Source organism: Colobus angolensis, unplaced genomic scaffold (assembly GCF_000951035.1).
Source record: "Colobus angolensis palliatus isolate OR3802 unplaced genomic scaffold, Cang.pa_1.0 Scaffold14, whole genome shotgun sequence".
NCBI lineage: Eukaryota > Metazoa > Chordata > Mammalia > Primates > Cercopithecidae > Colobus > Colobus angolensis.
In genome coordinates, this window is record NW_012114488.1 from 4,868,885 (window position 1) to 4,882,376 (window position 13,492).

At 37.9% G+C, this 13,492-nt stretch overlaps 1 protein-coding gene and 1 long non-coding RNA gene across 3 annotated transcripts in view; one reads left to right on the plus strand and one right to left on the minus strand.

Annotated features, from left to right (window-relative positions):
* Positions 1–13,492, plus strand: part of SGCZ (sarcoglycan, zeta) — a 1,174,808-nt gene that overhangs the window by 1,100,198 nt on the left and 61,118 nt on the right. For both annotated transcript variants that reach the window (XM_011934897.1, XM_011934898.1), the window contains one exon: positions 7,359–7,481. In XM_011934897.1, coding sequence (XP_011790287.1) covers positions 7,359–7,481 — 123 coding nt within the window. The remainder of the gene's footprint in view (positions 1–7,358; positions 7,482–13,492) is intronic.
* LOC105506668 lies at positions 6,709–10,625 on the minus strand. Its single transcript, XR_001000966.1, has 3 exons — positions 10,571–10,625; positions 9,381–9,467; positions 6,709–7,057 (listed from the first exon to the last, which is right to left on the minus strand). It is a non-coding gene; the product is annotated as an uncharacterized LOC105506668 (long non-coding RNA).

Here is a 13,492-nt window from a genome sequence, read left to right on the forward strand (position 1 = left end):
TCCTCTTTTATTTCATTGAGCAGTGGTTTGTAGTTGTCCTTGAAGAGGTCCTTCACATCCCTTGTAAGTTGGATTCCTAGGTATTTTATTCTCTTTGAAGAAATTGAGAATGGGAGTTCACTCATGATTTGGCTCTCTGTTTGTCTATTATTGGTGTATAAGAATGTTTGTGATTTTTGCACATTAATTTTGTATGCTGAGACTTTGCTGAAGTTGCTTATCAACTTAAGGAGAGTTTGGGCTGAGATGATGGCATTTTCCAAACATACAATCATGTCATCTGCAAATAGGGACAATTTGCCTTCCTCTTTTCTAAACTGAATACCTTTTATTTCTTTCTCCTGCCTGATTGCCCTGGCCAGAACTTCCAACACTATGTTAAATAGGAGTGGTGAGAGAGGGCATCCCTGTGTTGTGCCAGTTTTCAAAGGGAATGCTTCCAGTTTTTGCCCATTCAATATGATACTGGCTGTGGGTTTGTCATAAATAGCTCTTATTATTTTGAGATACATTCCATGCATACCGAATTTACTGAGTTTTTAACATGAAGAGCTGTTGAATTTTGTCAAAGGCCTTTTCTGCATCTATTGAGATAATCATGTGGTTTTTGTCATTGGTTCTCTTTATATGCTGGATTACGTTTATTGATTTGCATATGTTGAACCAGCCTTGCATCCCAGGGATGAAGCCCACTTGATCATGGTGGATAAGCTTTTTGATGTGCTGCTGGATTTGGTTTGCCAGTATTTTATTGAGGATTTTTGCATCGATGTTCATCAGGGATATTGGTCTAAAATTCTCTTTTGTTGTTGTGTCTCTGCCAGGCTTTGGTATCAGCATGATGTTGGCCTTCGTAAAATGAGTTAGGGAGGATTGCCACTTTTTCTATTGATTGGAATAGTTTCAGAAGGAATGGTACCAGCTCCTCCTTGTACCTCTGGTAGAATTTGGCTGTGAATCCATCTGGTCTTGGACTTGTTTTTCGTTTTTAGGCTATTAATTGTTGCTTCAATTTCAGAGCCTGTTATTGGTGTATTCAGGGATTCAACTTCATCCTGTTTTAGTCTTGGGAGAGTCTATGTGTCCAGGAATTTATCAATTTCTCTAGGTTTTCTAGTTTATTTGCATAGAGGTGTTTATAGTATTCTCTGATGGTAGTTTGTATTTCTGTGGGGTTGGTGGTGATATCCTCTTTATCATTTTCTATTGCGTCTATTTGATTCTTTTGTCTTCTTTATTAGTCTTGCTAGCGGTCTATCAATTTTGTTGATCTTTTCAAAAAACCAGCTCCTGCATTCATTGATTTTTTGAAGGGTTTTTTTGTTTCTCTATCTGCTTCAGTTCGGCTCTGATCTTAGTTATTTCTTGCCCTCTGCTAGTTTTTGAATGTGTTTGCTCTTGCATCTCTAGTTCTTTTCATTGTGATGTTAGGGTGTAAATTTTATATCTTTCCTACTTTCTCTTGTGGGCATTTAGTGCTATAAATTTCCCTCTACACATTGCTTTAAATGTGTCCCAAAGATTCTGCTATGTTGTCTTTGTTCTCATTGGTTTCAAAGAACCTCTTTATTTCTGCCTTCATTTCGTTATGTACCCAGTAGTCATTCAGGAACAGGTTGTTCAGTTTCCATGTAGTTGAGCCGTGTTGAGCGAGTTTCTTAATCCTGAGTTCTAGTTGGATTGCACTGTGGTCTGAGAAACAGTTTGTTTTAATTTCTGTTCTTTTACATTTGCTGAGGAGTACTTGACTTCCAACTATGTGGTCAGTTTTGGAGTAAGTACGATGTGGTGCTGAGAAGAATGCATATTCTGTTGATTTGGGGTGGAGAGTTCTGTAGGTATCTATTAGGTCCGCTTGATGCAGAGTTGAGTTCAATTCCTGAATATCCTTTTTAACTCTGTGTCTCGTTGATCTGTGTAAGGTTGACAGTGGGGTGTTAAAGTCTCCCATTATTTTTGTGTGGGAGTCTAAGTCTCTTTGTAAGTCTCTAAGGACTTGCTTTATGAATCTGGGTGCTCTTGTATTGGCTGCATGTATATTAAAGATAGTTAGCTCTTCTTGTTGAATTGATCTCTTTACCATTATGTAATGGCTTTCTTTGTCTCTTTTGATCTTTGCTGGTTTAAAGTCTGTTTTATGAGAGATTAGGATTGCAACCCATGCCTTTTTGTCTTCCATTTGCTTGGTAGATCTTCCTCCATCCCTTTATTTTGAGCCTATGTGTGTCTCTGCACATGAGATGGGTCTTCTGAATACGGCACACTGATGGGTCTTAACTCTATCCAATTTGCCAGTCTGTGTCTTTTAATTGCAGCATTTAGCCCATTTACATTTAAGCTTAGTATTGTTATGTATGAATTTAATCCTATCATTATGATGTTAGCTGGTTATTTTGCTTGTTAGTTGATGCAGTTTCTTCCTGACATCATGGTCTTTACATTTTGGCATGTTTTTGCAGTGGCTCGTACTGGTTGTTCCTTTCTATGTTTAGTGCTTCCTTCAGGAGCTCTTGTAGGGCAGGCTTGGTGGTGACAAAATCTCTCAGCATTTGCTTGTTTGTAAAGGATTTTGTTTCTCCTTCACTTATGAAACTTAGTTTGGCTGGATATGAAATCTGGGTTGAAAATTCTTTTCTTTAAGAATGTTGACTATTGGCCCCTACTCTGTTCTGGCTTGTAGAGTTTTTGCCAAGAGATCCACTGTTAGTCTGACGGGCTTCCCTTTGTGTGTAACCCAACCTTTCTCTGTGGCTGCCCTTAACATTTAGGAAAAGTGGTTTAGTGGATGACTCCCAGTTCCATGTGGCTGGGGAGGCCTCACAATCATGGTTGCAAGCAAGGAGGAGCAAGTCACATCTTACATGGCAGGAGGGAAGAGAAGAGGTTGTGCAGGGAAACTCCCCTTTATAAAACCATCAGATCTGGGCCGGGCGTGGTGGCTCAAGCCTGTAATCCCAGCACTTTGGGAGGCCGAGACGGGCGGATCACGAGGTCATGTGATCGAGACCATCCTGGCTAACACAGTGAAACCCTGTCTCTACTAAAAAACACAAAAAACGAGCCGGGCGAGGTGGCGGGCGCCTGTAGTCCCAGCTACTTGGGAGGCTGAGGCAGGAGAATGGCGTAAACCCGCGAGGTGGGGCTTGCAGTGAGCTGAGATCCGGCCACTGCACTCCAGCCTGGGCAACAGAGCAAGACTCCGTCTCAAAAAAAATAAAAATAAAAAATAAAACCATCAGATCTCATGAAACTTATTCACTGTCCTGAGAACAGCAAGGGAAGACCTGCCCCCATGATTCAATTACCTCCCACCGGGTCCCTCCTATGATATGTGGGAATTGTGGGAGCTACATCTCAATATGAAATTTGGGTGGAGACACAACCATACCATATCACAGTGTATATTTATATTTATATTTCATGAAAGCAGCTTATTTTGTTTTAAACTTAGTTTGTTTTTGGTTGGTTGATTGGTGTGGCCTTTGGCAATCCTGAATCAGGATTTCCAAACATAGAGTTTAGTTTACAATTTTGAATCTTACTTTTGTTTTCCCTGTGGAATTTTGAATCTTTTAGTAATGCTCTTCTTCAGGGCCTTGAAAATGTTGACAGACATCTAACATTAAACTGTGGAGTTATATAGAAAAGAAAGGATGATCATGCCATGTTTGAGGAAGACACACTAGAAACAAGCAGCTGTATTCATTTTTATCTTTGTTTTGTTTTCTTTGAATTACTGCTAAGTAGTACCAAGAGGAATCTTGAAAGATTCCTCTTTTTTTGTTTTGTTTTGTTTTTGAGGAGTCTTTGAGTCTCTTTGAAGATTTTTATATAATAGAAAAAAAAATTCCAATTCATGTATTTGACTGATGTAATGTAGAAAATATAAAGACCAGTATTTAAATTACTGAATTTTCTCTCCTTGTCAGCCAAAGATGACTTAGCTGTTGATTAAGACTGCAACAGATGTGAAAGTTCCAAAAAAGTGATGGAGCTAACTCCGAGGGAAACAAGACATTGGCTTTATAGTTGTCCTTGGTGATGGTGGTAGTTTTTTTATTTTAAGAATGTATATAGAGGCCGGGCTCGGTGGCTCATGCCTGTAATCCCAGCACTTTGGGGGCCAATGTGGGCAGATCACACAGTCAAGAGATTGAGATCATCCTGGCCAACTTGGTGAAACCTTGTCTCCACTAAAAATACAAAAATTAGCCAGGCGTGGTGGCAGGCACTTATAATCCCAGCTACTCAGGAGGCTGAGGCAGGAGAATCACTTTAACCTGGGAGGTGGAGGTTGCAGTGAGCCCAGATCACACCACGGCACTCCATCCTGGCGACAGATTGAGACTCTGTCTCAAGGAAAAAAAAAAAAAAATGTATATAGAACATTTAAAAAAGTAGAGAAAATATTTCCACATATATCTAATACTTCAATCTTTTTATGGAACCTGTTATTTTGCTTCCATATTTTCTTTTTTTCTTGTCAATTCTCTTTCTTTCTTCTATCCTTGACTTCTCTTTGTTGATTGTGAGTTTATTGGCATAAACTTTCTCAGAGATGTTCCCAAGGAAGCATTTAGTCTTGGTACTTTAGTTAGCAAGTTGGTGTTTAAGATGACTAAGAAAATACAGCACTACCCAGATAATCCCATATCCCATGATCTACTTGTTAAGGAATCTGAGCTCCATAACCGGAGTCATCTAGACTCACTGCTTTCCGGCAACACTGGCATCATCATTGGTGGATTAAGATTGAATGGGGCATTGTTGCTCCTCTTAGCAACTGAACCCTGCCTTGACCTAGCTTAGAGAACATGTGATGTTACATGAAAAACAGATGAGTAACACAATGCATATTAGAATATAATAAAATCCATTTCATAAAGCCTAACGTATTAACTTTAAACATAAATATCCCTAATAATTGACTGCATCCCCAAGAACATGTCATTTTCCATTTGCAGGAAAGAAAAGCAATGTATGTAAATGCAATATATTCAAAAATTATTTTCTGATTTAGAATATTTATTTACTATCAGTGCGTTGCTAATTGCCTATAATTTTGCCTTCTCTAATTATGCTAATATGAATATAGTGTAGTCTGCAGTATTAATTTTTATGTCTATTTTTCAATTGGATGGCTCTGCATGCTTATTTATGGCTTAGATGCATCTCATCTATGTGTGTAAATATTTTCTTGTTTGCTTATTTGCCTTTGCTTATCGGCATTTAATGAACTAAGATTTCACCTCACTTTACCATATCCAGACAGTGCTCCACTTATTTTTCTAATAGTTTATATGTCATGCAATATAGCATTTTATGTTAATAAGGTATCTTTCATATAATGACATTAAGTTTTATGCCAAGAAAAGTTTTGCTATTATGTGTGTGTAACGTTATCTAATATACGTCTATGCCATTAAAGTCAGTGATATATTTTGACAATCAATTATGCTCAGCAACTGCGTATATTTGAAGGAAGCAGTGTAGTGTAAATATTGAGGTTTTATGTGTAAAATATCTATAATATCTTTCGGGCAGTTCAGGGTTAATGTATGCTTGAGTCCCTCAGAGTAAGTCACATGTATTAACACATTGGCCTCTGGCACAGTTTTTTGAGTATCACCCAGTAGCTGGATTACTAGGGCTCATTGTCTTCCATGGCACAAAATAATATTAGGCTACGATTAGAAGAAATCACACTCAAGTGAATACAAGCTGCTGAAATAATGTTTCCAAGTTCAAATGCAATAACTATGACCAAGGGCAATAGGTCTTCAATGGTTTCCATATTTTCATTAAATTATATAAGGAAAGGTCTTTATTTTAAAAATTTTAAAAAGCATGAGTTATATTTTTAAAAATCTGTTGTTTTGAACTTGACAGCCCAAGAGTTTAACATTAGTTTTAATCTTACTTAGATATCCCTAGTTGAAGCTTTTCAGATTTTTTATGTGGTCCTGGAAGCATGTATATAATTTCAGAATATTAAAAAAATACATATTGCTTTTGCAGAAATTAGCTTATATGTTACTAGGGTTTAAAATTATTTTTTTTTCTCTTGTTTAATGCTTGTCAGCAGCTATGATGGTGGGGAGGAGTAATTTTTTTGCAGCCTATTGGCTAGCATTGGGAGTAGTGCTGAGGTGGGGTTAGGGACTAAAAAATAGATGAAAGCTTAAGTCAAGTATTCATTCAGCTGTTTAATATTCATCTACTAGGCTGCTAGAAGCAGACACATTTCCTAATTTAAGGATATTTTTGAATACAAAGATGGATGTCCTCCTTTGAGCTCCTAGGTGTCATATATCTAATAAATAATGTGAATATATAAAGACAAATGAAAAGAACTATGCACAACATGTCAACATGTGTGATTCCTACTTCCCTGACTCAGCTGGGTTCTGTCTGATAAGAGCTTTTCATATAAATAGAAGATGAGTAATATTTCTTATCTTAATAGGAGTGAGAACTATAGATCCATATGCCAAACGTGTTATGCCCAAAGAAAGAAATTGGTATTATGGGAAGATCACTTATCGCTGTCCATTATCTCATATTTCTTCTTCCTCAGTTAATATTCATCTTCAAGGCCCAGTTAGATCTTCTTGCCAAAACCTAATGCTCAAACTAATTGTGTTTTCCAAATATGGAAGCTGACTTTGAGTTTTGTGTATAGATTAGTGTATAGAATTGGCCAATAAGTTGGTTTTGTAATTACTTTTATTTAATACAGTTTTTCAATAAATCGGGAAAATTATTGTTTGGAAGATACATTACAGACCACTAAGAAAATTATATATATAATTTCAAGATGTACTATAAAATTGATTAAAATTCAGTTATATCAAAGGGTAGAAAATATCAGTATTAGAATCTATGGCATGTAGACTAACTAAAGATTCGTAATTGAATAATGCTTAACAAGTCCCCCGTGAAGTAGCAAGCATGGGTACTATTGTCTGCCCTGCAAAGGGAAGGCATGAGAGTCATTCAGTCCACAAGTACTTATTAAACATCCAGCAGGTGCCAGGTATGACGCCAAGTTTTCAGCCTGCAACAGAGAACAAAGCAAACATTGTCTCTCTTTGTGGGTATGTGGAGGGCTCTTAACTGGCTAAACTCACACACTATGTCAGGCATCTAGAGGTCACCTGTATGTCTAACCAGCCTAGCACAGAAATACGTTACCAAATTAGCCTCCTGAAAATGGTGACAGTTCAAAAATACTAACTGAGATGCAAAAAATACAGAAGAGATAAATAATATATGCATTTCTAGTCTTTTTCCAAAAAGTACATGTTAATGGTTTCCTGCATACCAGTTTCATTTTTAAACCTTTCCTCTGACCGTAGGAGCTGATGCTGTGGAAGCTCAGTGTAAGAGATTTGAAGTGAGAGCCAGTGAAGATGGCAGGGTGCTGTTTTCTGCAGATGAAGATGAGATTACCATTGGTGCTGAAAAGCTGAAAGTTACAGGTACTGTAGATGGAGGTCTTGGAAAATTGTTTACTTCTTTAAAGAACACAACTGCACAAGAAGCTACTTAATAAGATGGATGCATAAAATAGAGTCTTACATAAGCACAGCGTTCGTTTTTCAAATAGTCTTCAAATGGACGGCACTGGTTGTGGTTGTAGAAGAGAGTGCAAATGTTAGCAGCCTTAATGACATAAAAATAAAGCCGTCTCTCAGGTGGAGGTAGGTGGAAGAAAATGATGTGGCTGGGCGGGGTAGAGATAAGTGCAAATTCTGAGTAAAGGGGACTAACAAATCATAATTTGGGAGATTATTTTAAAATAAGAGACATGTGAAGGAACTAAAATGGAAATTTTAACGTTAGAATTAAGTAAGGGGGACGTTATCATAAAAGCAAACTAAATTCATTTTATATAGCGTTCATAATTATCCTCATAAGTATGTAAATAAAAAACTAATGCTATGCACGTATTATTTCAAAATCATTATTATAATATTGAGGTCATTAAAGTCAACCAACAGCTGAAATTAAAATTTTTAAAAAGGTAGAAGTGGGACCAGGAGTGGCGAATAATTTGATGACAATTTTAAGCGGAATCTCTTCTGGATTACTTGATTCACAACCATGAGACATTTTATTTTGATAACATATTTAACAATCCCTTGAAAGTACCCAAGGAGGTCTACTTTTTAAAAAACAAGAAGAAAATAATAAAGTAGAGTTGACTTAATGTTTCCCAAACTTGAGTTTGGAAACAGCTCATGAGTATCTATCCATATTAATTTGGGTCAAACAGTCCTGTGGACCAGGTGAGAGCAGTTAGCATGGCAGTTGAAGAACATCAACTCTGTTCTTGAGCTGTTTGGGTTGAATCCTGCCTCTGCCTCAATATATTCATTTCTCGATGCCTCTGTTTTTCCCTCATCTGAATGACTGAAATGATAGTAGCTTTAGTGGTCAAATTAAATGCATGTGTGTGCATTTGTGCGATGAGCATGTGCTCAGTCCATAATGAAGATATTGTGTTGGCTCTTTATATTTATTAATGATGGTAATATTGATATTACAAATGTCGGAGACAAAAGGGCCTGTGTTGATTTCGAGAAAGGTGTGTTAAACTAATGCAGGAACAGAAAGCCAAATACTACATGTTACCATTTATAAGGGGAAGCTATAAATGATGAGAACACATGGACACATAGAGGGGAACAACACACTTGGAGTCTATAAGTGGATGGAGGATGGGAGGAGGGAGAGGATCAGGAAAAATAACTAATGAGTATTAGGTTTAATACCTGGGTGACAAAATAATCTGTACAACAAACCCCCATGAGACAAGTTTACCTCTGTAATAAACCTGCACAGGTACTCCTGAACTTAAAAATTTTAAAAGGCATTTTGGCTGGATATAGTGGCTCATGCCTATAATCCCAGCACTTTGGGAAACAGAGGTGAGAGAATCGCTTGGTTCAAGTCCAGCCTGGGCAATATAGTGAGACCATGTGTCTACCACAGTTTTTTACAATGAACCAGGCATGAAGGTGTGTGTCCATAGTCCCAGCTACTCAGGAGGCTGATGTGGGAGGATAGCTTGAGTTCAGAAGGTCAAGGCTGCAGTGAGCCAAGATCATGCCATTGCAGTCTAGCACAAGTGACAGAGACAGACCCTCTCTCAAAAATACAATACAATAAAATAAAAAGATATGTTATTAAATGGTGATGAAATTCAACAGGGATTATTGAATGGGGACCCTCACTGTGTATCCGCTGGTCTGAATCAAATCCCACCACCCTTATCCCCACCCCTGTCCTTCCTTTCCCTTGGGAGCATGTTCTGCTGAGAGGATGGAGCCGCCACCATTGGGTGAGTGTTTAGGATGGTCCCTATGAATACTTACCTGGTTGATGTCCATTTTGCTTAAGGCTTCGTGGGAAGGCTAGGAAAGAATGCATGTATGGAGGGTACAGATTGACCTTTTTGAGTCCTGAGTTAGGAGAGCAGGGACAAAGAAAGAGAGAGAGAGAGTTCTGTCTGGCACAGAACACAGACAAATCAGAAAGGACATTGGTTGTAGGGCCCTGAGCACTCACATTTGAATTGCTTATTGGTGAGTAAGTGAGGTGCCCTAGGGTAGAAATGCCTTCAGGGGAACTCAGCAATATTAATAATCTTTGAACCCTGGTAATGCCTATTGGTCATCACTCTTGAGACCAACGTAAGCCTGAGATAAATTTCAGGACATTACAGAACTTATCAAAAATATATTTAAGCCATATTCAGATAGTCTCACTGGGTACTTTACAGTCGTAAGTAAAGGGAGATTCTAGAGCTCTTGGCAGCTTTTATGATCTCATGGAATTTTCACTTCTTCTGATATTTATATTACCTTTCCCTGTCTCATAATTGTTTCAGTGAAGTAAAGGCGGATAGTCACATTCATTTTCTGTTTTTGCTTAGTAGCCCGGATACCATCCTTGAAATGTTGCTTGGACTAAGTGCTTTCTTGGCCCAAATAGGCAAGAAAGTGCTTCCTGAAATATCTAAGTTTTTCTGCTTTTCAATTAAGTGCCTTAAGGCAGTTATCTCTTCTCTCTCCCTTTCTCTTTCTCCTTTGGTCTGTCTCTCTCCCTTCTTCCTCCTATTGCTTCTCCTGCTTCCCCATCCCATGTGTGTGTAAAATGTTCTCGATTGATCTATATTTTCCAATCATCTCAGACACCCCTAGTTAATTATATGTCAGTGTCATATGCGTTCTGATGATCTTAATAAAATAATAAAATTACAGCAGATTATTGTAAAAGGTTGAAACATAATACTTAGAATGAAAGAAATACCCACAAACTGTGAGAGTGCCAGTAGCAAACAATGTTGACTTTTAACCTGATGCGGATGTACAATAGGCTGCACATTGTTAATAAATAAATGGTAAATTAGAGAATATTTCGTTTGATTAGAACTCTCCTCACTAAACAATCACATTTCTTTGTCTCCTACAAGAACCCATTTACCACTTACACACCCTAGAGTCACAAACATACACACAGGCACATAGACAAACTAATTCTTGCCAGGCCTTTACTCCTTTACCAGAATAGCAGATATTAAATTTACAATAGCTTCATTCTTTCCCGTGATACTCCTTAAAGAAAGAAAAATAAAAATATCAAAGGCAAATATAATTTAGAATTTCATGTGCTTAGAGGGAAAAAAATGTGTGTAGCATAGCATGCAGTTTTAGAGCATTAAGATTGATTAGTAACCTCATATATACTTTAAAGTAGTGCTTGAATCATTTGACAAATAACAGTACAAAGAGACATTGACTCCAGGGTGCTTCATATAAATTAGATACCTGTGCTGACACGACTTCAAAGTTAGATGTGACGAGAGATGTGTGTGAAGTTTATTCTAGAATTTCAAATTCGTGGCACAAACTTTTTTATTTAAGCAATATTTATAGGAATTAAATTGGATCCCTTTCAACTTTTTATTTTTTGAGCGATGCCATCTTATAAAGGAATTTGTCTTTCAGGATGACGTCAGTGGATGGATTCATTTAGACAAGGGGTGTGTCTGTACATCTGAGACAAAATCAGTTATGACTATAGTAATTCACACATCTAGGGTAACTCATGATATTTACGTTCACTCTACCTACAAAGCAGCAGGAATTTACCTGATACATTCAGATACTCATGGGTGCGGGGGTACAGAAGTAAAATGGTAAACACATACCTGAACACCACCAGCTATGAATACCCCATCACCACAAAGAGCAATCACATGCTTAAGGTTTGTAATTTTTCACTCTTGACATTACTTGTCTTGTCCAGCAGAAGTCTGCTTAAATCTTAATATAATGATATTTATTTGACCTTAACATGTCCTCTCTGTATCACTGAATATATAGGAGTTTTATACTTTAGCTCACCTATGCACAATTGAAAACTGTATTTTTATTTTGTATTCCCTACTATTGGCCAAAGGTATGACTGAATCCAATTATCTTTTGAGGCCTACTCGACAAGAACAACAAAAAGAATAAACCTTTACACACAGAAGTCTCTTAAATTTAGTGCTTTCAGGCAGAATCAGTCAACTGTACTCTGCAATTTCATTCGTATTCCACGTAGTATATTAACTTTAGAAAACAAATTTCAGGAATAAGCCACTCTGCTTTAACAAGTGAAAGACATCAGCCCCGTAGAATTGTTTCATGATAAATTAAAAGCTATTAGTTAGACTTAGACCTAGACCTGTTTCTTTTTTCTGTGGTGTAAAAGAGGACAGTAGCTAAATGTACCAAGAGAAAGTGTATCTATTTTTTTAGACAGTAGCAATTAAAACTGACAACCTGAAAGTATCATGAAATACCACTCTGTGTCCACCCAGTGCCCTAGTGTTTGTTTGAAAGCCAAGAGTATCAGTCCTTTGTCTCCATTCTAATTGAATGGTTAGAAGTCTAGACAAGTTCCCATCCTTGTTTGACAACAGAAGAAGGGACTTTCTGAAGAGCTGTCTTTTAAATTAAACACCATGCTTCTGGGTTACAGTCAATATCTTCTGGTTTGTTTTTATTAGTTCATCTTCTACATCCTTGTTCTTGTCTATTAAATTGGCACGCTGCGATGGGGTCAGCTTTGGACTCAGCCTTTCTATTAGATAGGCCATTGTTCCTCTTCACTGTCCACATGCCAAGAATGCGGTAACACTCAGGCAACAGGATGGAGCCACTTTGTCCAAATAGCCCGTGAAGAAATGTGATTAGATTAGGTGCTGAGAAAAGGAACGTGCAATCACTTCATTTTCTCTGGTGAAGCATTAAAGTTTGTAGACCTGGATCAGTCACTCAACTAGTTTTCTAGTTGCTTTTTAAACTTACTGAGAGTAAAAATTTCCAAGACACTAAATACTAGTACCACCTCACCTCCCCCTCAAGTCTCCAGGTGAATCCTGATTTCAGGTTTTGAAGTGTATAAATAATAAAGAATGCCATCTTCACAAAATAAGCTGTTGCCTCTAAGCACCTTACCAACAGTTCTCTTCATGATTTATTTTTTTTAAGTTTTAAATGTTTCATATAGTTTTGTGAAAGCAAAACTTCTTGAAAATATCATTAAATAACAGAAAGGTGAAATGGGAGAACAGTCATAAAAGAGCACAGTTCATTCTTCCGCCCCTACCTGCAGCCACCAAAAAAGTGGTTTTATCAACTCTCTTCTCTTTGTAGAGGTTTTAAAATTGTCCATTTGATGTGTAAAGTGTCTCTTATATCTTTAGGTCTTAGACCCACAAAATCTCTTGGAGATACAATTTATCCTGCCATTGTATCAATAAACAGTCCGATTTCCTATATATCATGATGTTAAAAACATTCATGGCTGGGAGTGGTGGCTCACGCGTGTAATCCCAGCACTTTTGGAGGCTGAGGCGGGCGGGTCACAAGCTCAGGAGATCGAGACCATCCTGGCTAACAAGGTGAAGTGCCACTGCACTCCAGTCTGGACGACTGAGTGAGACTCCGTCTCAAAACAAAACAAAACAAAACACAACACAACATAGATTACTGGCCAGGTATTGTAGCTCATGCCTGTAATCCCAGCACTTTGGGAGGCCAAGGATGGAAGACCACTTGAGGCCAGGAGTTTGAGACCAGCCTGGCCAACATGGTGAAACCCCCATCTCTACTAAAACTACAAAAATTATCCGGTGTGCTGGTGGGCACCTGTCATCCCAGCTACTTGAGAGGCTGAGGCAGGAGGATCCCTTCAACCGAGGAGGCTGAGGTTACAGTGAGCCAAGATCCTGCCACTGCACTCCAGCCTGGGCGACAGATTGAGACTCCATCTCAAAACAAACACAAACTTAAAAGAACTGTATATATAGAATATGGCATGCAAGACTTGCTCGCCGTTACTTTATCTCCTTGCTGGCCATCATTCAGCGCCTGGTATTTGCACCTGGATTGAAGTCTTGGTCTTCATATATACATATATACACACATATGTA